Source organism: Diabrotica undecimpunctata, chromosome 8, assembly GCF_040954645.1.
Source record: "Diabrotica undecimpunctata isolate CICGRU chromosome 8, icDiaUnde3, whole genome shotgun sequence".
NCBI classification, from domain to species: domain Eukaryota; kingdom Metazoa; phylum Arthropoda; class Insecta; order Coleoptera; family Chrysomelidae; genus Diabrotica; species Diabrotica undecimpunctata.
Genome location: NC_092810.1, coordinates 72,062,160 through 72,087,602, shown reverse-complemented (window position 1 = coordinate 72,087,602; position 25,443 = coordinate 72,062,160). Strand labels below are relative to the sequence as shown.

At 32.9% G+C, this 25,443-nt stretch overlaps 1 protein-coding gene across 3 annotated transcripts in view; it reads left to right on the top strand.

Moving 5' to 3' along the window:
* The window catches only part of LOC140447686 (ATP-binding cassette sub-family C member 4-like), a 188,556-nt gene that overhangs the window by 92,278 nt on the left and 70,835 nt on the right, over nucleotides 1-25,443 (top strand). For all 3 annotated transcript variants that reach the window (XM_072540482.1, XM_072540481.1, XM_072540483.1), the window contains 2 exons: nucleotides 1,549-1,710; nucleotides 17,376-17,560. In XM_072540482.1, the coding sequence (XP_072396583.1) occupies nucleotides 1,549-1,710; nucleotides 17,376-17,560 (347 nt within the window). The remainder of the gene's footprint in view (nucleotides 1-1,548; nucleotides 1,711-17,375; nucleotides 17,561-25,443) is intronic.

Here is a 25,443-nt window from a genome sequence, read left to right as displayed (position 1 = left end):
ATAGTATGCATAAAAAATTTGTGTCCGTTGCTCTGCCGTAAATTAAGTTGTGCATTTTTGTCTACATTTATCTCCACAAGTAGGCTTAACAGATTTAGCATTCAAGACTTTAGTTTTTGTAGCATAATTTTTATCTGAATGTTGCAACCGTTTTAAGACATTTGTTTTCCATTTGGTATTTGGTTTTTGGGTTAGCTTTGCTTTTATGTGTCTTTTTGGGTGGTGAATTTGTTTGCGTTGTTTGAGACTGCAACGGTAGTAATTGCTCCTTTGCAGTAGGTTGCGAATCGAAATTGTTTGAAGCTTTTTCTGTCATTGGATTAAAATCTGGATCTGCTACACTATCACCTGAGTCATAATCGTTTTAAGAATTTGTTGAGTCAGAATCGCTATCAGTTGACGATGAATCTAAAAAATAAAAATATTTATTAACGAAAATCGGCAGTAACAAAAACATAACAGAAAACTAACGTTAAATAATACGTCGAAAAGAATACAATATCATGATTAAACACAGTCCGATGTAAATCTTGTGATTAAAACAATACAATTACGAATCTAAATCAATTTTTTGTTCAACTTTATCTGAAACAGTATACAATTACGGAAATATACTATTACACTGATAAAGATTGCATCATATACCAGTAAATTTTTTCACGAAAACTATACAATTTCAAAATTACATGATTTTAAATAGAAGAATGTTTGAAAATATTATGTGCAAAGTTAAATAAATTCGAAATTATACACTATTAATGAAAAACAAAGCTTACCTTCAAGTTGATATTTTGGTTTTGTATACTCTTTAAGCGAAACATCGTGCGCACTTCCTCGATTCGTGAACATAACTAAAGATTGTACCGTTTTAGCAAAGAATATAGACGCTTAAGCGTCTATATTCTTTGGTTTTAGGGCGAAAGAGATGCACGATCCTTCCAATTTAAAACTAACCCATGCGCTCCCTAGCGGAATTCCCTATCTCCCTATTTCTTGAATTACGATTGATTGTCACTATTTCAGAGAAAATATTGATGATACTGAGCGTTACTATATACTTAACTCAATTTCGTAAAAATTTGGAGATTGTATACTTTTCATGCGAAGAGACGAAATGTTACCACAGTGTGTACATTTGGATCTTGGGAAGTATTTAAATATTTATGAGTTGTCTTGTATGGCCTATTCTAAGTCGGTGACTTAAAATTGTGTTTTAACGTGTCATGAAAGGAGACTTAAGCTTTTTAACGGTGAGATGGATATCACTAAACATATAAGGGATTTTATTTTAGTGATCTTTCCAGGACATTTGATGATATTTTTAAATTACCACTGTAAACTAAGATATTTATAAGATTGCTGAATTGTTGGATTTTTGAAATTAGGTGTCCATCAAAATTTATCACAAATAAGACAAATTGGCATATACGAAAAAATGAATTAGGTATTATTGTGAACAAAAATTTAATTATTATTAATTGATAAGGTATTATATAAATGCTTTTTTTGTAAAATATAATTAATTGATAAAATTGTGTAACTTTTCAGGGAAAAATAGAAAAAGTAGCTAAACCTAGCCAGTTTACTGAGAGTGAATTAAATATAATACAAAATGATACGACTTATACGATTGAAAAAGAAAATAAATTAGATGAACTTAAAAGTGAAACCTTCGACTCAATTATGTACGAATCTACTGAATCGATAAAGGTAAGTGAAAAACAAAGTGAGTTCCACTAAATAAAGCGTGAGACGCGACGTAGTACAATATATACATTATTTTGGATTAGATTTATAAAATATAATTTAAACACTAAAACAATTCAGAAACATCTCGATATCCCCTTACCAAAAAAACTTTTTGTAAATTCCAATCTATTCATTTCATTTCGTTGTAACTACTTATTTAAACAAGTAAGTTATTATAAACAAAATATAAAGTGGGTTATATTGAACTGTTCATTTTTACATTTAAGTTTAAGTTCTGTTTAATCAAAAACAGATTATAAAAAATTCATTAAATTTTAAATATGAGACTTTTCTACCTACATTTCCGCAGACATCTTCCACTTTATACACGAAAATTTTTATTTAAACCCTCAGGGTGTGACCTACCTTTTTTTTCTTCTTTTATGAGGGGGGTTGGTCTAAATGTTCGAAACATACCTCGGTCCTAGAAGGTGGGCAGAACCGCCTTCCAGCCGCGGTTATGCAGGACTCCTCCAGCTTGGCCACGATGATATCCAAGGCTTGAATATTTGTAAAAATGTAATACTGCATTTTAAAAAGTGGCTTTATCTTCTAAATTAATCATTCTACAAACAAATAATAACAGAAAAAAAGTAAAATAGTTATTTCATTCAACTGACATCCCCTTTTTAATCCAATACTATACTACGAAAATTTGGGGAGGGGAAAAGGTTTGAAGACCCACCTAAAATTTAGAAAAAACGAGAAACATTTTTTCAATATTAATCATGCAATTGTTACAAAAATAGTAAATTATAGTATATTTTTAAGAATAACTGCTACACCTCTATTTGTTTTATAGTTTTCACCAAAAATAAAAACAATTTTAGTTAGTTCTTCAGAAGTTTTCAGTTAAAATACATTTTTTGATATCTTCTGAAGTTTTTTTAGGATTTTTTACCACATTGTACCACTGTAAGGTGGGTACAGATATGCGAGCCGAACTGTTTGCGAACTGCTCGTGAGCTGTTCGCGAAGAGTTCGTTGAAAATATGTTTATGTTCAGGCTATCCAATACCCTAACTATCTAATAACAAATAAGAATTAATTTACTTCGTTATTCTAAACATTTCGGTATTTTGTTTACATTATCTGTTATTAATTTCTCTCGTTACTTTTAAATAAGCCGCGCTCGTTTTGCAATTTTGTTTAACCGAATGATCTCATCGCACACTTAGCAGAAACAATTTATAGACACAATTTATAGTTCTGCGAACATTCTTTGTGTTCGTCCCAAAAACCGACAGGCTGTGGTTCCTGACGAGCAACGAACGAACAGCTCGCAAGCGGTTCGTCCCGTCGTACAAATTAACGAATATAGCGTTCACAAACGGTTCGCGAACAGTTCTGCTCGCATATGTGTACCCGCCTTTAGGCTTAACCAGCTTAAATTTGGGGAAAAGCACTGCAGCTATATTTGGATCTGCTTATACCAAATTTAAAATGTCGGCAAAACGAGTATTTAACCTTTTGATGAATATTTTTGTTCTCTTTCTTAGTTCAATTTCTTTGGGCAAGTAGTTTCTCATATTAATTAATTAACAAAACTAAGCTGGATGACGAATATCCAAAAGATATATTGTCTTCACCTTGTAACATCTTCTTCTTCTTTAGGTACCGTCTCCTTTAAGGAGGTTGGTAATCATCACAGCTATTTTCACTTTTGAGATTGCAGCTCTGAACAAGTCGACGGAACTGCAAGTATACCACTTTCTCAGATTGTTGAGCCAGGAGATGCGTCTTCTTCCAATACTTCGTTTTCCCTGTATTTTTCCCTGCATTATGGTTTGTAGCAATATATTTATCCCCTCTCATAACATGGCCGAGATATTGTAACTTTTTTATCTTAATCGTATTCATGATTTCCATTTCCTCTGTCATCTTTCTGAGGACCTCAACATTTGTTATTCGGTATACCCAACTTATTTTTAATATTTTTCGGTAGGTCCACATCTCGAATGCTTCAAGTCGATCGCTCACCTCTTTCTTTAAGGTCCAGGCCTCCACCCTGTATGCAGCACCGAAAACACATATGAACGTAATATTCTTATTTTGAGTTGCAAACTAAGGTCTCTACTGCATAATACTTTTCTCATCTTATTAAATGTTGCTCTAGCTAGTCCAGTTCTCACCTTGTAACATACCTAACGTTAAAGCCAAAGATTTCATAACTAAATAGTATTTCTTTATGTGTAATAGTTCAGTTTTCTTAAACGGTTTTAACCATAGATTTTGTAGCAAAATTGGATTTTTTTTTTGAAGAATTTGCTAAATTGCATCAAAAGTGGAGTTCAATCTAGTGGAGCACATTTACTGAATGCATTCTTCTCTTTTGCTCTTATTGTTGGATTTTTTTACCTTCATCAACCTCCAAATGAAAAATTTGCAATTCATTTTATTCTTTATCAATTTCTTCATCGTTGACCTATTCATTTTTCTAGCGGAATAATTTGAAACCTTCAATTAAATGTTTACTGCTGTCCGTTACAGTCCTCACAGTTTTATTTTCTGTTAAACCAAATTTTAAATTGATCTTCTAGCTTTTAGCTATGCTTTTGTAGCATAGCTAAATAAATATAATAATTATTATCGAGATGAATTTTTATAGTAAGATTTAGCCGATAATAATTTTATATTTATAAGAGCTGAAAATTACTGGCTTACACCTAATTCCTACTCCCACTTCATCCCCACTCCTTTAGTACTACAGACAGTTTAAAGAGAGCAAACGAAAAAACTCTCTCTTGACTGTCGACTTTCCCTAGCAACAGACGTCCTCTCTCTAGACTGTTGACTGGCACTATTAAACAGACATTCTCTCTCCCTCGCTCTCTCTCTCTCTCTCTCTTTCTCTCTCTCTCTGATAGTTACACGAAAAATACCGCGAATCCTCTTTTGAATCGTATAAACAACAGAGGCAAAAATGTGCTCTATCTGCAAAAATCTATGTGTAAAACTATGGTATTAGAACCGCGAGACACGTGAGACACGTGTGTAGAAACCGGTAAAGACAACTATCCCCGTACGAGAAACAACCGCGAGTATAAGCCTATAAATACCGCGAGTTTGTGTAACAGCAATATTGGTAAAACTCTTGATTTGGCAATTACCTGTATAACCCTTTACTACCTGTCCTAATTATTTTAAACCAGACCTATTTAATACAGTTCTCACACACACAGAAATTATATTATTAATTTTATTTATGTACACCCTTTTTTGTACATTACCTCTAGACAATTTTATTATTCAGAATAGAAAAAACTTTGAAGTCTTAAGTTTTGTTCGTTATAACTTTTATACCTTATTAAGTTAAACATAACATAGAAAAAATGTCAAATTCAGTCAAAACCCATCGCGAACTGATTTTTAGTACTCATATTTTATGAGTATGCGCATAAATACGAAAGACAGTTAAGATTAGATACACCACTAGACTACCTGCAAGCACATTGAAAGATTTTTAATAGGTCATTTCAAGTCATTTAAATAAATAACTTGAAATATCCAGCATAAATCACATATAAAACAATACTACAACATAATCATGTAATAACAATTTAAAAACTATGCCGATAAATAGTCAATAAACACTGCAAATCGCCGTACTGTGTTGGCCCCAAGGGATAAGGACCAACTAAATCACAACAGGATTTTTCTATAGACATCCTACAAAAAAAAACTAACAAAACGCTAACAAAAACCGGCGAAAGCCAACAAAAAAATAAACAAAAATAAAAAACCTGGCACGTAGGGACCAAACTCTTGAGCATCAAGTATCCAAACCGGACGTAGTCCGGAGCGTGGGCTTGAGGCCCAAGCAAGCAATTTTAGTTTCGCAGATAAGTCACTAGAAGATAACAGGATTAAAGCGCGTCACGCTGTCCTGAATTTAAAAATCGATTAGGGAACCTTGTTGGCGTTTTATTTTCCGGGACTCCGACATGAGCATTTGGTTGATATTTGTGCCCCTATCGCGCATCAGAGTACTATAGATACCAGATTTGCTTATTAATTTCTTTTGCTTTTTTTAATATTACCGACCTAGTTAAATATTGCAAATTTAACCTTCGACCATGACATACATTTGAGAGAACTGCTTTACAGAATTCGCTAAAAGCGACAAATATAATAAATTAGTGGGGATTGTTGCAGAAATGCTATAAGCTTAATAAAACGACCACAAAAGCCCTATTGGACCAAAAATTTTCACATCTAAGATTTTTTTGCACATTATCTAACTCGCCAAGTTTAAAATATTAAAATAAAAAAATATCTAATTTATCAAAAAATCAAATACCTCTATAGAACTTTGAAGCCGTAATTTAAGAAACTAAAAAACTAACTGATAATTTGTCTGTTTTCATTAAGACATACGATTTATCAACCAAAAATGAGACAAACTCGACTGACTTACAAAAAAATTGACAAGATCCATAGATCCGTAGGACAATGTTTTAAAATCTATAAGATAGATAGAACAAGATATTTTCAATATATCGTTAGTTTTTTTCAGCCGTTCCGAGAACACTATCAAGGTTCAAATCCAAGACTCAAATTATATATTACCTATTATATAAAGAAGGATACTTTGAAACAATCAATAAATCTGGATCCTTTGACCCCACCAAGAGTTAGATTAACCAATAACTCGAGCAATAGTCGATATCTTCTAGCAAGATTAAGGGAACCGGATATCTTGAAAGCCATTAAGCTACATTTTGCCTCTCTACACGACCAACCTGCTTCAATATGTTACGAAGGATTCACTAACACAAGCATTAAACTCTTTTTGACTTCCGAAGAACTTCCCACTAAGACTGAAGATCTACAAAAAATCCTTCTATAATTGAACGATACCTATGGAACTGGCCCAACTGAAATGGAAGCTGATCTTGCTGCTTTTAGGTCCTTTCTCACTTCGGAAATAATTATTCACCTGCAAAAATCAAGGGCATGTCACCGAAATTACTATTTCGTTGGCTCTCCAAAACGAAATTTTTAAACAACACGACGTGTTCTGAGAAACTAAGAACCTTAAATTATTTGAATGATGGCAACTTGCGCATTGTTCTGATTAATATTTGTTCTATAAGATATAAAACATAAATTATTTTTGTTTTTAGAGGAATTGAATTTCCTTTTATAGTTGCGGTTACAGAGCACTGGCTTAAAGTCAACGAGCCTTTTTTCTAGAAAAATATACCAAAATTGCTAGGTATGATACTTCAGCTCATAATAGCATAGTACCGTAATTCTTTCTGCAAGCAATGATTTTTCTCCGGTAACAAAATTTAATTTTCTGTTGAATGAAGCCTTTTTGAGTTTTCATTAGTTTATAACAAGAATCTTAATCTATACATTTTTGCATTTATAGATTACCTGATTCTTCCACGAAACTATTTTTTTATAATCTGCTAAATTTGTTAGATAACCTGCCCAATAAAAGCAGAAAAATTCTAAGCGGTGATTTAAATATTAATTACGCTTTTGCTTGTGTTACCAAACTATCAATCAATATATCGTCAATATATTCGAATCGCATGGTTTTACAATGCACGTTAATGCTCCTACAATAATTACTAAAACAAAATCTACCATAATTGATTATATTGTCTCATATGTCTCACCCCTTGATGTACGCTCTACAATTATATCAATGCAACACTATCTGACCATGAAGCAGTATGTTCCGTCTCATTATAATTCCCTTCAGGTTATTGTCGATTTTATTTTATTATTTTAGATCCATATCGGTAATTCTTAAGTTTGGGTAAATTAGCTTCCAGAAATCTATTAAAAGATTAAAATGTTTGTCAGTTTTACATATTTCTGGTAAAAGTTTGTAGATTAAACCCTCCCTTTAGAAAGTAGGTACCCGGCAAATCCGTCGGCTATTGTTGTCGCAGTCGCTGCGTCTGTAGATGGTTCTGATAAGGACAATATGAATAAATTTGTAATGTACGTTATTTCCAAAAGATAAAATTTTATAGTTTTAAGAAACGACCTCCTCTCCCCTAGGGGCTTGTGTTAGACGTTTTGTAATGTATTTTTAGTAGTAGCATTCGACACTCAGTTCTGTAAACATGTATAGTAAGAAATAAATAGTTCTATGAAAATTGTCGTCGTATATTATTTTAATTTAATAAAATAATATTTTATAGCAAATATATCTCACGATAAACTAATCGTGGGTCGTGACATGGTCCTTCAGCCAAATATAACTAGTGGTTTTCTTGTACTTGAAGAACTGAGATTAGGTATTGTCGAAAAAATAGAACTTTTTATTGTATTGTAATTTATCGCTTTAAATCAAAGTAAAGTGACCGTGAGTGAGGTGTATCAAGAAAAAATCATCGCATTTTCGTCGGAATTCTCAAGGATTCATCACATATCGTCGTCGTATTCCTGCGCCCTTAACAACAACGGTCATCATAGCATCAAATCAAATCGTAGCTGTCAACACCAGAAGTATCGAAAGTCACCAGTTCAAAGCAAGTCAATCGAACCACTCAATTAATCCATTCTTTTTGCTGTATTCCTTTTACTACTCATAAAAATTAATATGCTCTCTATTTCGAGTTTGCTCAAAATTAATTAGTAGGAATTTGACAAACTGATCGCATAATTTAAATTGTTTATTGCCGTTTTGTCGTGGCAAATTTTAGTTTTTTGGTTGTGTGTTGTTACCAAACGCGGTAATGCCAAACGGTCTTTAACAACATATGAAAATTTTTTAAATAAATACAATACTGAAACAGATTTTTTAAGCAAAGAAAAACGGTATCAGGACATAGAAAAGGTTCGTGAAAATTTTGAAATCGTTCAAACGGAATTAGAAAGATTACTTAAGGAATCGGATGAACTTATTATTGTATAGAATTTGAGGAACAATATTATAAAACATACGCAATCGCCACAAAGTTTTTGTCTGGTCAGATTACGGAAAAATTGAAATCGTCAACGGTGGATGATACACCACCAGAGCCAATATTTTCTAGCTTTTCTTCATCGTCGTCGTCGGCAGAAATTCAATCCGCAAACAACATTGCATTAACTGCTCCTGTTGCAAATAATTTTACAACAAATTTCCCGGCAGCATCACTTCCAAGTATTCCTCTACCTAGGTTTACTGGGACTATTGACACGTGGTTAGGCTTTTTTGATTTATTTAATTCATTAGTTCATGAAGATAATAGCATTTCTTCCGTGAGAAAACTATTTTATTTGAAAAGTTGTTTAGAAGGAGAAGCTGCTGACATAATATCTCCTATCGAATCGTCTGCTCAAAATTATGATGTCGCGTGGAATTTGTTACAAGAACGCTATGACAATCGAAAATTCATTCGAGATAGTTAGGTACATCAAATCGCTAATTGAAAAATCAGCCTATTGCTGTTCTCCAAAAAACTCAACTGGGTTGGGTTGTTGCAGGTAAAATAAATAATTCGTCTCGATTGCACCATATTTCGTGTCATCTTTCATTAAATAGTCCAATGTCGGAATCGCTTCTGGGAAATGGAAGAAATTCCAAGCATCAAAATTTTGTCACCGGAAGAAAAGGCACGCGAAGAGCATTACCAGGGTCACACTACTCGAGATGTTAATGGTAGATACATCGTAAGGTTGCCATTTAATGATAAAAAAACGAAATTAGAGGATTCATACAATAGCGCGTTAAAATGCTTTTATTCGCTAGAAAATCGTTTTCGTAAAGATCCTGTTTTGCATCTGGACTATTGTCAGGTTGGATTGGACATGTCGTATACAAATGATGTAAATGGCCAAGAAATTGGATTTTATCTTCCTCATCACGCGGTATTAAAACAAGATAGTCTCACAACCAAAACTCGCGTAGTTTTTGACGGCTCGGCAAAAACGTCAACGGGAATATCACTCAATGATACCTTAATGGTCGGCCCCAAGGTGCAGGATGACTTATTTGTCATTCTTCTTCGTTATCGTCATCGTATATTTGTATTGGCAGCCGACGACGCAGAGAAAATGTATCACCAAATTCTTGTACATCCTGATGACGCAGTTTATCAAAAAATTTTATTTCGGAAAAATCCACAAGACCCAATCAAAACGTACATTCTAAATACTGTCACGTAGTTGATCAAAACAAACACGATGAGTGTACTCACATGTCTCTAGATCCTGATGCCACCATAAAGGCATTAGGAATTCAATGGAATTCTCGCGAACATACTCTATGTTATAGGTCAGACATTTCAAGTATCGAAACTGCAAGGAAACGCTATATTTTGTCGCAAATCGCAAAATTGTTTGATCCGCTTGGATTGTTAGGCCCAGTTATCGTATACGCAAAAATAATTATGCAAATGTGCTGGAAATCGGGAGTAACCTGGGATGAATCACTGCCGCTCGAAATTCACGATTTATGGTTGTCATTTCAGGCTCAATTAAAACTTACCGAACATTTAAATTTTTCTTGTTGTATTACAATACCAAATTCGGTCGATATCCAAATTCATGGATTTTGCGATGCAAGCGAAAACGCTTACGGCGCTTGTGTTTATTGTCGTTCAATTGATGCTGAGGGAAATATTTTTGTACGATTGATTTGTGCAAAATCTCGCGTGGCCCCCCTCAGCTAAATATCGTTACCGCGATTGGAGTTATGCGGCGTTTTACTTCTAGCTCGGCTCTATGCAACGCTTCAGCATTCTGTTTTACTGGAAGTCAGCGGTACTTACTTTTGGTCGGACTCGACAATTCCTCTGCACTGGATAAATACCCAGCCATACATCGCAGTGTATGTATGCATGTCTACACAAGCCGTTCATTTAAAACTAGTAAGCGACCTAACCACCGAAGCATTTTTAGCTAGCTTTCGCCGTTTTTGTGCCAGACGAGGAAAATGTGCAGAAATATATTCGGATAATGCTACCAATTTCGTGGGAGTAAGTTGCGAGCTGCATGAATTATTTAACTCGTCAGATTATCAAAACGCTATTAGAAAATTTTCGGATGTTAAAAGGTTAGCTTGGCATTTTATACCGCCCAAATCTCCCCACTTTGGAGGAATTTGGGAAGCCGCAGTTAAGTCCTTTAAGAATCATTTAATTCGCACTGTAGGTGATACTTTGTTAACATATAAACAATTAGAAACTTATCTTATTCAAATAGAAGCAATATTAAATTCTAGTCCTATTTCTCCTATGTCGTCTAACCCAAATGATCTTCTTCCCCTTACCCCTGAACATTTTTTAATTGATGGTCCGATGACAAGCTATCCTGAGACTGACTGTTTGGATATGTCAGCCAATAAATTATCAGCTTGGTAGCACGCACAGCAGTTGAAGCAGCACTTCTGGAAACGATTATATAAGGAATATCTTCATTAATTGATCAGCAGCAATAATGTTAATGCTACTGCTAATGGAATAGTGGTCGATGCTTTGGTGTTAATTCTTGAGGACAATTTGCCACCGTCACAATGGGCAGTTGGACGCATCACGTCGGTGCACGTCGGAGAGGATGGCGTTCTCAGAGTGGCACCCTTGAAAACTGGAGAATACAGACGCTGCATGAAGAAGTTGTGTCCACTTTCGATCAGCTAGATTATCGACGTCAACCGACAACTTCATTTTGAACTTCAGTAGTTCAAGGCAGGCGGCATGTTCCGTCTTATTATAATTCCCCTCAGGTTATTGTCGATTTTATTTTATTATTTTAGATTCATATCGGTAATTCTTAAAGTTTGGGTAAATTAGCTTCCAGAAATCTATTAAAAGATTAAAATGTTTGTCAGTTTTACATATTTCTGGTGAAAGTTTGTAGATTAAACCCTACCTTTAGAAAGTAGGTACCCGGCAAATCCGTCGGCTATTGTTGTCGCAGTCCCTGCGCCTGTAGATGGTTCTGATAAGGACAATATGAATAAATTTGTAATGTACGTTATTTCCAAAAGATAAAATTTTATAGTTTTAAGAAACGACCTCCCCTCCCCTAGGGGCTTGTGTTAGACGTTTTGTAATGTATTTTTAGTAGTAGCATTCGACACTCAGTTATGTAAACAGGTATAGTAAGCAATAAATAGTTCTATGAAAATTGTCGTCGTATATTATTTTAATTTAATCAAATAATATTTTGTAGCAAATATATCTCACGATAAACTAATCGTGGGTCGTGACACAGTATATACCAGGTTTAACACTCAACAAACCCATTTTGAAAACCCGACGTTTTCCGCTCAGAACTTTCGTAAATTCCTTTTATGCTTGACTACTGGAAGGCGCTTTCCTTCTGTAGACGCGGACTATAATTACTATGATCTTTTAGATAGGCTTGTCTGGATTTTTAATAAGGCATTTACTTTAATTACAATTCAAAATAAAACTAATACAGCTCAAACACTTTCTTCTCCAAGCCCTGAAAATCTAAATAAATACTTTGTTGATGTGATTAAAAATATTTTAACTTAAAATTTAAATGAATACCTCGTTATTGAGTAAAAATATATAAACTAATTTGCCACAACAAGATCTAATTTTCTATCTCCCCAATTCAAAAAAGATCTTAAATTAGTTCTTTATTAGACCAGTCAGGGGCTTAAACAAGGATGTTGCTCATCTCCGACCTTATTTAAAATATATATTCAATCATCGCTAGAGCAGTGGAGGAAACAAGTATCCGGAATAGACATAGGCAAGGGTAAATGTCTAAAAACTTTATTTTAATGCAAATGATCACGTAGTCGTAGCGAATGATGAGGAAGACATGGACTACATGTTTAGAAAACAAATAATATGAAAAATGGGGCCTCAATATGAATATGTCAAAGACAGAGTATCTTAAAATAGGAGATGATGAAGATCCAGAGTTAGAAATTAGAAACACAAAAACATGTAATGAATATAAATATTCATCAGAACAGAACGCAGCAGGGAAAAAAAGCAGTAAACATTCTAAACTCTCTCCTATGGTCTAAAGATATTAGACAAGAAACGAAATTGACAATCCATCGAACCTTGGTAGAGCCTATTATGACTTATGGGGCAGAAGTTTGGCAGATCACGAAAAAAGATAGAAAAAGGATCTTCTTCTTCAAGTGCCATCTCCGCGGCGGAGGTCGGCAATCATCATAGCTATTCGAACTTTTGAGACGGCTGCTCTGAAAAGTTCATTTGATGTACATCCGTACCACTCCCTCAGGTTGCGCAGCCATGACATTCTACGCCTCCCTATGCTTCTCTTTCCTTGGATCTTTCCCTGCATGATCAGTTGGAAAAAGGATAGAAGTAGTAAAAATGGATTTTCTATGGAGAGCGTGTAGTGTATCCAAAAAAGATCATATCAGGAATGAAGATATTAGAAGGAGGACAAATACTGTATATTCCAGTGTAGACAGAATTGATGACAATGCTGATGACACTGTGATTCTAGCAAGTAGCATGGAGGAACTGAGTTGCCTAATGAGTAAGATACAAAAAAACAAGTGCACAATACGGACTCAGACTAAATATCACAAAAACCAAATGGATGTTAGTAAGCAAAACCCAACAACCACCACAGCAACTGATACTAGACAATGAAAGAATTGAACACGTGGATTCGTACATCTACTTGGGAACAACAGTTAACTCAAATTGGGATCAAGCGAAGGAAATACGTATAAGAGTAGAAAAGGCAAGAGCATCGTTCACTAGCATGAAGCAAATTTTCACCTCTAAAAGCCTCACCCTACCTCTCGAAATTCGACTTCTGAAATGTTATGTATTCCCGGTTTTGTTATATGGAATGGAGGCGTGGACAATGACCGCAACATTGATGAAAAAAGTAGAGGCCTTCGAAATGTGGGCTTACCGACGTATATTACGTATATCCTGGACTGAGCACGTGACCAACGAAGAGGTACTACGCAGGATAGGTAAAGAGAGAGAGGTAGGAATAAGTATAAAAAAAAGAAAGTTGGAATACTTGGGTCACGTTATGAGACATAATAAATATAGAGTACTACAACTGATCGTTCAAGGGAAAATAGACAGCAGAAGGGGTCCAGGGAGGAGAAGACACTCGTGGCTCCAAAACTTGCGGCAATGGTTCGGATTATCATCTGCTGAACTATTCAGATCTGCCGTAAACAAAGTCAGAATAGCCATGTTGATTGCCAACGTTCGGAACGGACAAGGCACATGAAGAAGAAGAAGACAGAATTGAAACGAGACTAGTGTGGTATGGTCACATGAAGCGAATGAATAAAGATAGATGGCCAAAGAAAGCTTTAAGTTACATACCACAACAAAGAAGAAGAAGGGGAAGGCCTTCAGTTGCCTGGGAAGAAAATGTACGGCACATAATGAGATATAGAGCCATCAAAGAAGACGAATGGGTGGACAAAAATGATGACGGTCGAAATGCGAGAAGCAGCAGAGGTTGTAGGAATCTCGCTTATATATATATATATATATATATATATATATATATATATATATATATATATATATATATATATATATATATATATATATAGTTTTGAGTTGCTTGAACCGTACTGTATTTAATATAAAATTAGTTTTTCTTGGGTTTAGGTTCAATAAATTATATTACATGTGGAACTAGATTTTATTTTCCATAGAAATCAACGTAAGTATTCGTATATTCGAATCGCACGGTTTCACAATGCACGTTAATTCTCCTACAAGAATTACTAAAACAAAATCTACCATAATTGATTATATTGTCTCATATTTCTCACCCCTTGATGTACACTCTACAATTATCAATGCAACACTATCTGATCATTATAGATCACCTGATTCTTCCACGGAACTATTTTTTTATAACCTGCTAAATTTGTTAGATAACCTGCCCAATAAAAGCAGAAAAATTCTATGCGGTGATTTAAATATTAATTACGCTTTTGCTTGTGCTACCCAACTATCAATCAATATATCGTCAATCGGTTTCCTGCCGAAACGTTGATTTCTATGGAAAATAAAATCTAGTTCCACATGTAATATAATTTATTGAACCTAAACCCAAGAAAAACTAATTTTATATTAAATATATATATATATATATATATATATATATATATATATATATATATATATATATATATATATATATATTATATATATATATATATATATTATATATATATATATATATATATATATATATATATATATATATATATATATATATATATATATATATATATTATTTCGACCAAAAAATAATTTATAAATACGTTCAAATTATCGGGTAAAGTGGTCTGTAATAAAAATCTTTCTTTTTTCTAAATTACTCAATATTTCGCCATTTATTTAAAAGCTTCCTCAGGAGTAAACTAAAAACAATTTGAACATTACAAAAAATGGCGTACAAATACATTTTAAAAAACACTCACAGAATTTAAAAGATTTCGCAAATAAAAACTGACATTGAAGTATTTGAAATATTGAATGTCAAGATTAAATTGTCTTAAGCACGTTGGTTACAGCTATACGATAAAAAATTAAAATTATTTCAAATGTAAAAATAAAAATAACAATAAAAGAAAAGTTAGAAGAATAATATTTATTTATTTAAAGATTTTTATTACAGACCACTTTACCCGTTAATTTGAACGTATATATATATATATATATATATATATATATATATATATATATATATATATATATATATATATATATATATATATATATATATATATATTGTGACGATTGGGGTGTATAGAAAATAATTTATAAGTTATATACTACATAATATTAGATATAAAAAAGTATTTGATTATTTTAAGAAGTTATATACTAGAGAATTTTATAAAAATTATTTATGTGAGGGCATTTTAAGAAATTAGCATATAATAATTGTAAAAAGTTGTATTTTAGTAGTTATGATTTTGTAGATATTTTTAAGTGAGCCATGTGACTAGGCAACACACTATACCCTCCATTCCTAAGTGTCATTTTAAGAATTTTACGAATATAAGTGGGGTTATATTGTTTGAAATGTGTATTTTATTAAATTAGAGTGTTAGTTACTAATTTGAATGTTTATTCTGATCTGAAAAGCCTAAATGTCAACAAAATTATTAATAGAAAAGAATGGAATTCTCTGGATCTCCGGAGATGGCCATGTTTGCGAAATGGTTTGTTCCAGAAAATTCAGACAAGTAGTTAATGGAACAAATTGGAACATGATCTCTTACCAGATGGTTCTGGAATATCCAAAAGATATAAATACCCGTGATTTGGATTCAAGATGGCAAGTTTTGGAAGTTTTTAGTCTGAAGTCAAGCAGTCAGGCAGTTTTTTAGTCAGAAGTCAAGCAGTTTATTATGAAAGTTAGTAAGTGAAGTAAATTGTTCAGAATTTTCAAGAAGTCAGTCAGAAAAGTTTATTAAGAAATATGAAAGTTAGTTGGAGTCAGTGAATCAAGTATAAATAGTCAAATTGTTTAAAATAGTGAGTTAAATGAAGATTAAAAATTATACATATATTTAATGCACATTTATAATTATACACAAATAATTATTGAAGATAAAAAAAGGTATATTGGAAGAAATTAAATTATATTATGGTTGGAGATTGGTATAAATCAACTTATAATAATTGGATATTGGTATATTGAAAAGAAGAATAAATATAAATGCTGTTTGCTGGTTTGGTTGGTGGTGTATAAATGCTGGTGAAGAAAACTATATCTTAAATTGGTAGAAGCTGATAATTGGAAAAAGTAATTTCACAAAAAACAAGGATAACTGAAGTACGAAGACATTCAGTGGTGATTAGAATCTATATAGTGGAAAACAGTTCATTTAGGCATTCAGTGAAAGAAAGGTACAAAATTTGTTAATATAATTTAGTTAGTGTCATAACAATTTCAATTTTGAAGATAGTTTGTTTAAATTTTAGATTGTCTATAGAATTTAATTAGTTTTATAAGAATATCAGTTTAAAGATAGTTTATTTTAAATTTACATTGACTAGGTTAGATATATATGTGTGTTTCATAATAGTTATAATAAAGATAATTTAAAAAAGTACTTACAAGCTAATTCTTTGAGAACCGCGATAAAAACCCTATATATTATATTATTAAAAATACTCATTGCTCATCATTCAAACAAAAAACACATCATAACAATATATATATATATATATATATATATATATATATATATATATATATATATATATATATATTAGAACAGTTGCTAAATCTGAACTGATCCAAACAATCAATAGTATCACAAGCAAATCTTCCTGTAGTACTGATGGACTATCCATAAAAAATTTCTTAAATCTCATAAAAAGTGTGTTTGATGTCCTGGTCTCACTAATTAATGATTCCTTTGAAAAACCAGTGATGCTATGTTTTCTGTACTAAATCGGGTCCACCAAGCACTGAACAATAATCTTTACGCTACTGTTTTTTTGACTATGCCAAAGCCTTTTGATTGTGTAAATCACGACATTTTGATAAAAAAACTAAATTTCTACGGAATTCGAGGTATTTTTTTGATATCGGATACTTTAAAATTTGGTCACGCTTACGGATACCGGATACAAAATATATTAAATATTTATATATAAATCTAAGGTAAGGCTAGATTAAAATGTTTAAAGTTATATTCTATTTTTTAGGACTGTGTTGATAATGAAGATCCGCAAGAGACTGATGAGTTAATGGAAAAGGGTATTATTCCCACATCAACCTATTACGAGTTTTGGCGTTTTGGCATAGGCTTATGTTGTTTAATATTTGTTTTCCTTATGTTCGTTATATCGCAAATTGTAACCAATTCTGTTGATCTTTGGGTATCCTACTGGTAAGAAGTGTACATTTTTTAAACCAATTATTAAGGTGCACCATCAACTTTGTTAATCTATGCATGCGAAATCTGCTTAGTTCATATTTTTACAAAACTCCCCTCGACTGGTTGCCTGTTTATAATTAATAGTTTATTAGTAATTAAAATTAAAAATCAAACAAACATAAACCTGCAGTTCCGATTACAAGGTTATTAGAACAAAGATACAGAGTGTCAAATCGAACACTATTTCAAAATTTAATTGGTCATATTTCTTAAAAATCTTAGTATAAGGTAGCTTAATCTTATGTGGAGAGAATCTCTCTCCTAAACCTATTCTATCGAAATCCGTAATAACGTGCAGGATGTTGTATTTAAAATAAGAAAGTCTTAGCCAACTTCCGCCATACTACTATAAGTGGTAGGAGGGTCCAAATATTTTAGAATAATTGGCCTATTCAAAAACCCTACATTCTAAATTTTTAGATATTAATTATGTCACGTTTCTCCAAAACATCTAATTAGGCCCCCCAAAGAATCACCCTCTGTAATAAGAATTAACTGTCTAATATGAATACATTATAACATCAGTTTATCCTTACAGAATCTGATTGAGTCATTATATAACGATATTTCTTGCATTATAACTGGTACGTATTATGCTAGTTTATTAAATACAAAATCATTTATTTAAGTGTATTTACCTCATAAAACCTCAGGATACTCCAGGACACCCCAGGATACTCCAGATCACACAGTACGAAATCAAATAGACTATATTCTTATAACAAACGATTTAGAAACTCTATAACATCTGTTAAAGCGTACCCGGGATCCGACATAAATTCCGAAAAATTCTGAAAAATAAAACAGTAAAAGAAAAGGTACAAAAACGGCTAAAAGAAAACACGTGGGCTCGTACAGAAAAACCATGGGCTTGTACAGAAAAAGATAACACAGATGTAGAACTAGAAAATTTGGAATTGACATGATGGAAGACAGAAGAAACGCTAAAGATAATAAGAATTACTACAACAACATAAATAACGAAATAAAAAGGGCTATTAAAATAGCAAAAGAAAATTGGTTTAGCTCGAAGTGTACAGAGATAGAGTCATTACAACAAAGACATGATTCATTTAACCTCCATAAAAAGATTAAAGAAGCGGCAGGCTTATATATAAACACAAGAACACTGGATTCCTGACAAATAATCAGGGAAACATAGTACTGGAAATAGAGCATAAAAGGGATATTTGGATCAAATACGTGGAAAAAACTTTTGAAGATATACGAAGTAACACTGGTATTACAACAAACACCAATTGCGAATCTGGACCACCATTTACAGTCGAAGAAGTAAAATATGCCATCAAAAGCACCAAAGATGGTAAAGCAGTAGGCCCTGATAATTTTCACTCAGAATTCTTAAAACTTATGGACTATGATGGCATAAAATGTTTGACAAATATATTTAACAATATATATGATACAGGCATAATTCCCCAAAAATGGTTAGTGTCAACTATTATAAAACTTCCAAAAAAACCCAATGCGAGAAAGTGCGAAGACTATAGAATTATAAGCCTTATGAGCCATTTACTTAAAACATTTGAAGGCCATTCACAAAAGAATATATACAAAATGTGAGGAATAACTAACAAGAACAGAATTCGGATTTCGTGATGCTCTAGGAACACGGGAGGCCCTTTTTGCTGTACAGGTGCTATTTCAAAGATACAGGGATGTGAATTGTGACATATACGTATGCTTTATATATTACCAGAAGGCATTTGACAGAGTAAAACATGACAAATTAATGACTCTAATGCAAGAAATTGGAATTGACAATAAAGATCTTAGAATTATCAGAAACATTTACTACAATCAAACGGCCAAAATCAAAATAGAAGACCAGTTAACTGATAAAATTGCAATAGAACGTGGAGTACGTCAGGGCTGTATTTTGTCTCCATTGTTGTTCAATATTTATTCTGAATGGGTATTTAAGGAAGCTTTAGACAGTTGTGCGAAAGGAATACTAATAAACGGTGAATGGTTGAATAACATTAGATATGCAGATGACACTATAGTTTTTGCCGATAATCTGAATGGCTTACAGATATTAACAAATCGCTTAACAGAAGTCAACAACAGATACGGACTAGCTCTTAACATAAAGAAAACCAAATTTATGACAATTAGTAAAAAACCAATACTAAACGCTCAACTTACAATCAACCAACAGAATATCAAAAGAGTCGAGCAATATACATATCCAGGCACCAATTTAAATAGCCAATGGGACCACTCAACAGAAATTAAACAGCGAATAATAAAAGCAAAAGCTGCATTCGTCAGAATGAGAACCATTTTTAACAGTCGAGACATATCATTAAAAACAAAATGCCGTCTATTGAACTGCTACATATTCACAGTTCTGCTCTACTGAATGGAAGCGTGGACACTGACTGTTGCATCTATGAATCGGCTCGAAGCTTTCGAAATGTGGTGTTATAGGCGCACCTTACGTATATCCTGGGTTGACAGAGTTACTAATGTGGAGGTCCTGTGTAGAATGGGGAAAGAATGTAAAATTCTCATGACCGTCAAAACTAAAAAGTTGGAATATCTAGGACATGTAATAAGAAATCAAGAACGTTACGGCCTTCTCCAGCTGATTCTCCAAGGGAAGGTAAATGGTAAGAGAGGACCGGGAAGAAGACGCATTTCCTGGCTTCAAAATTTACGAAAGTGGTATAACACGACTATTAGTGAACTGTTCCGCGCTGCAATAAACAAAGTAAAAATAGCCGTGATGATCGCCAACATCCGGAACGGATAGGCACTTTAAGAAGAAGACCTCATAAAAATGTCACTTTACCATAAAGTAGTTATATTAATACAGCAGTGCTACATACCATAAAAGCTCGTTACTTCGAATTAACTTAAGCGTTGCAGAGTTAGCAGACCATATCTCTCATCATACCAAATTGATTTACCATCGAATACCAACTCAAACTCGCAATCCTAATTTGGAGTGTTTATACGACATTTGAATTTTTGCTGATTCGAGTCTAGAACCAACTACCATTATATAACTCATAATAAATTGAACTCTGCCAGCAGGTTGAGCTACCGATCCGAAATTGCTGGTCACAAGCCCGAATGAGGAAGGTGAATGGTTAGTGATGAATCTGGTAAGCAGGAAAGTTACCAGTTAGAACACTTTGGCTAAGGTATGGAAATCACTACAGAAAAGTCCCTGTTAACCTCTCTACCTTATAAAAATCCATTTTTACGAAATTTATGTAAAGTTAAATTTGCTGGACGGAACCTCGACGACGACCTCTGCAACAAAGTAAGGACAACGATTTTAAAGGAACCACCCGCAAACTATTAGCAAAATATATCACTCCCATTAGTGCCATACAAGAAGTACTATGAAATAAGATATCTTGGTATATATCATAGCCACAAGACGACACACGGATTTGGAACAGCCGTGATAGTCAATAGCAAAGTCAAGCAGTTGGTTGTAGATTTTTAGCCAACAAGTCAATGAATGAGCTGCGTAAGTATCAGGGTTCTTTAATATTAGTCTTATTAACGTACATGCCTCAACAGAGGACAAGGAAGATAAAGAAAAATACCAATTCTGTGATGAATTAGAAAGCACGTATGACAGTGGTCCCATAAATGACACTAGGGTAGTATTCGAAGATCTAAAAGCAAAAATTCGAAGAGAGCAAATATTTCTACCCCCATTGATAAGCATAGTCTCCACAATAATGTTAATTAAAATAGAAACAGAGTAGTTAGTTTTACAGTCGCAAAGAACATGGTCGTGAAAAGTACATATTTTCAACACAAAAAATAAATATGATGACTTGGACCTCACCCTATGGCTTAACAAATAACAAATCAATCATGTGCTACTAGACATTTCTCGAACCTAATGGATGTCCGCACCTACCGAGGCACCACTTTCTAGTTGGCATAAAGATTCAAGCTATAATCTCAAATGCAAAGAAGGAGAGAAGAACCAAAACAACATGGGTGAGGACATTACCCAAAGAAAAAATGAAGCATATACACTTATGTAACAAACAAAAAGAAAATGGAATATTGGAAGGAAATGAGAAATTCTATAAATTTTTAAATAACTCAAGAGTTTAAACCAACGCTGAGAATATGTAAAAATAAGGAGGGACATTTACTCAATAGTATAAGATTGGTGTGTGGAACGATATAAATAGCTACTTTCCACCAAAGTTAAAAATGAAAATCCACCACCTCTAGGAGCAAGAAACAACATACCATTACAACCTACTTTAATTTAAGTACGGGATACAATAAAACGTCTAACAATATTAAAACTCCAGGATGACCGTATACCTGCAGAACTTAATAAATGTGGGGGCGATAGTCTTACTAATCAGATACATAAAATGATAGTAAGAGCTTGGAATGATGAACTAATCGCTAAGAGTGGTGTACTGGAATTGTTTGTTAGTTACACAAAAAGGGTAATCAATTGGAATGCGGCAACTATAAGGTTATAATAGTTTTTAATACAGTATACAAGAGATTTTTACTTATCAGATATAGTTGCCTAAGTGCTTATTCAGAGGAGCTTCTTGGCGAATATCAAAGTGATTTTAGGTCGGGTCGATCAACAACAGACCAGATTTTTGTGCTAAGGTAGATACTATATCGATACTTATCACCTCTTCATAGATTTTAAATTAGCCTATGATAGTGTCATTATCATTAACTCTACAACCCATGGTGGGTCTTGACCTATTCTAGGATCAGCTTCCATTCCTTCCTATCCTCGCCTTGGTTTCCAATTTCGTACCTAATCTTAACACTCGTAAGTCGTCTTCCATCTGGTTCTTAAATCATGCTCTTGGTCAGGTTCCATCTTTAGTTATAAATGTGTTCATTAAATCTCGTTCATTCTCTCTAAGTGTCCTAGCCACCGCAGCATATATATTTTAATGAACCGACCAATACTAGGTTTACTATAAATACGGTAAAGCTCAAAATTATAGCTCCTACGCCATAATACATCGCTTTTTGTCATCGTCCACATTTCTGACGCCTAAGTGAGGACAAGCTTGATAAGAATTTTATATATCAATATTTTCGTTCTTTTTGTGACTGTTTGGTGTTAAAAGTTTTTTTAATAGTATCCTCTATTTGCTAGATATATACGTCTGTTCATTTCTGTAGTTACTGTATTACTTTGATTGATTTGTGAGCCTAGATATGAAGTTTCTCACTTCTTCGAAAGTATATTTTTCGACCGTTAGATCTTTGTATTTTGCTACTTGCTTATTATTTGTCACCTTCATATACTTAGTTTTAATAGTATTAACGTGCAGCCTTATTCTTTTTGCTGCTACTTCTCATGCAGTGAATGGTTGGATCAGGTCCTTTGCCCCTTTCTTTGCGAAACTCATACTATTATTAGCCTATTATGTTTTTATAACATCTCGATAGTCGATCGTAAAAAATGTAGGCCAATATTTTGTAGGTCACGTTTAGGATGGTAATTCCTCTGTAGTTATCACAAATTGTTTGTTTCCTTTCTTGTAAATAGGTACAATTATACCTACGCTTCAGTTTTTTTGGTAGTTCTACTGGCTTTCAAATCAGTTCTACTTATCTACTTAAATAACAGGTCAGATTTTTTGCGCTATGTTTTAAAATCTCAGAAGGGATACTATCTGCTCCAGGAGTTTTGCTTTCTTTAAATTTTTATGTTTCTTTGATATTGTACTCCGAAGTAAATTGTATGAAGGACGAATTATATATTTCCGATAAAGCAATAAGACTGATAAGTGCTACAATGAGTAAAATTGAATTGAAACGCATGTAGGACTGCGGTAGGGAGATGCGCTGGTGTGCTTTCATTGTAACATGGTCTTAGAAAAGGCGATAAGAGATGCCAGAATAGATTGCAGAGAAAATATTTTTAACAAATCCTTACAAATTATGGCCTATGCAGCAGGAGAGTTAGACCTAATTGTTCGTACAACAGGCAAGCTAGAAGAAATGTACACCACTTTCTCATGCTTTCAAATGCTTCAAAAAATATTGGTCTACAAATAAATAAAGAAAAAACCAAAATGATTGTATTAACATCCAATAACAGGCCCAGAAATATAGGTGTTCAATTCACTGTTAATAACTTTACTTTTAAAGTTATGGACAAATTCACATACTTAGGCTCCCTGATGATTAATAATCACGATTTTCGAAGTAGAAATCGAAACGTCAAAATAAACTTACTTTCAAGTAAAATTGTAGCTTATTTTCAATACAAGTAGTAAGTAGTATATTGTAATAAGATGCCACAAGAAAATAGCTTTAGAAAAATACTAAGGAGATTCAAAAAACTTATAAATTATCGAAATATTCGAGACTAAATTATTGCTATATAAAGAACCCGATCTGGCATTAGAAGGAGGTTATATTTAAAGTTGACGAGGTGTCACGTTGAAATTTTTTGTAAAGGTTAAGTTAATGATAAATTATTTCTTAAAACCGTATCTTGATTTTTGTAATTACCGCTGAAAAGAAAATTACTGGTAAAAAAGTTATATTATAAAAAACTCGAACATCGAAGTAAAAAACTTTTGTTGTAAGTGGAATATTTAATTAAAAAATTAAATTAAAAAATCCAAATAGATTAAAATAAAGCTCAGAACGTTTTTGGACTAATCAGTCCATCTTCAGTGAACCTAAAAAGCAAGTAATCCCACTCAGTTAAGAAAAACGTAAGATAAAATTTTGACTGTTAATTGCAAAAATGTGGTTTATTACCTACTTTTCTAGGTACTAGATTACTAGATTACCTACTTTTCGAGTACTTACGCAACTAATCGCAAAACCATACAGTGGTTGGGCTTACATTCAAGAAAACGTAATTTTATTTATTATTATTAATAATATTATGTTATACCGCAATATGCCGATGTAATTGGATCACTTATCGGGAATTAAAAGTCCCTATTTGAAGTAAAATTTCACTTTGTGTGCATTACTGGAGCGAAGTAAATACACATTTTACGAGAGTTAGTGGTTTGTAAGAAGTGATGGGAGTTAAATATCTTTTGTGTGATCAAAAACAACTGGGTTGTAGCTCTTCACTTTTTTATGGTAACTTAAACTACTTTTTTTAGGCAAAAGGTATTTCGGTTTATTTATAGTAAATTTACGCAATCTTCAGTGTTCCCAACGAAGATTTCCCAACGTATTCCCAATCCCAAACGAACGAGCCATTTCTATCACTTTGTTAAGGTGCCAACAATCAGAAATAATAACAATTATGACATTTTCATATACGGTCTGCTAAAATAAAATAATAAATATCTTACATTTAACATTTAACCACAATTATCTCCAAAAGTGTTAACTTTAGTTAAAGGGAACCCTAATACTAATTAAAAGACAGTTAATTTCTTTTTCATTAAAATTATAAAATACATGTCTTTTATTTAAAATTATTGACTTACAGTAGTTTAAAGTTTAAAGAAATCGCGTATGATTTGTGAACACCCTGTATATAGAAATTTAATTTCAATGTAAATTCCTGAAATAAAGTTATCTACTATTAGTGTGCAAACGTTCTTACGGCATTAAGATTAGTATTTTAAATAGATGAGATACTAACTTTGAAAAGTTTGTCCCCATCTGTCAAAATAAAAAAAAAGGTGAATAACTCAAAAAATATGAATTCTTGACCTATGGTACTTTTTACAAATTTTATTTAGAATCTTACGCAGAACCTAAAAATGCAATAGTATACAGGATGTTTAGTTTAAAATAACAATGTTGCTTATCACTTACGGTATAACCGGAAGTGGTATGTCTGTTAAAATATTTTTTTA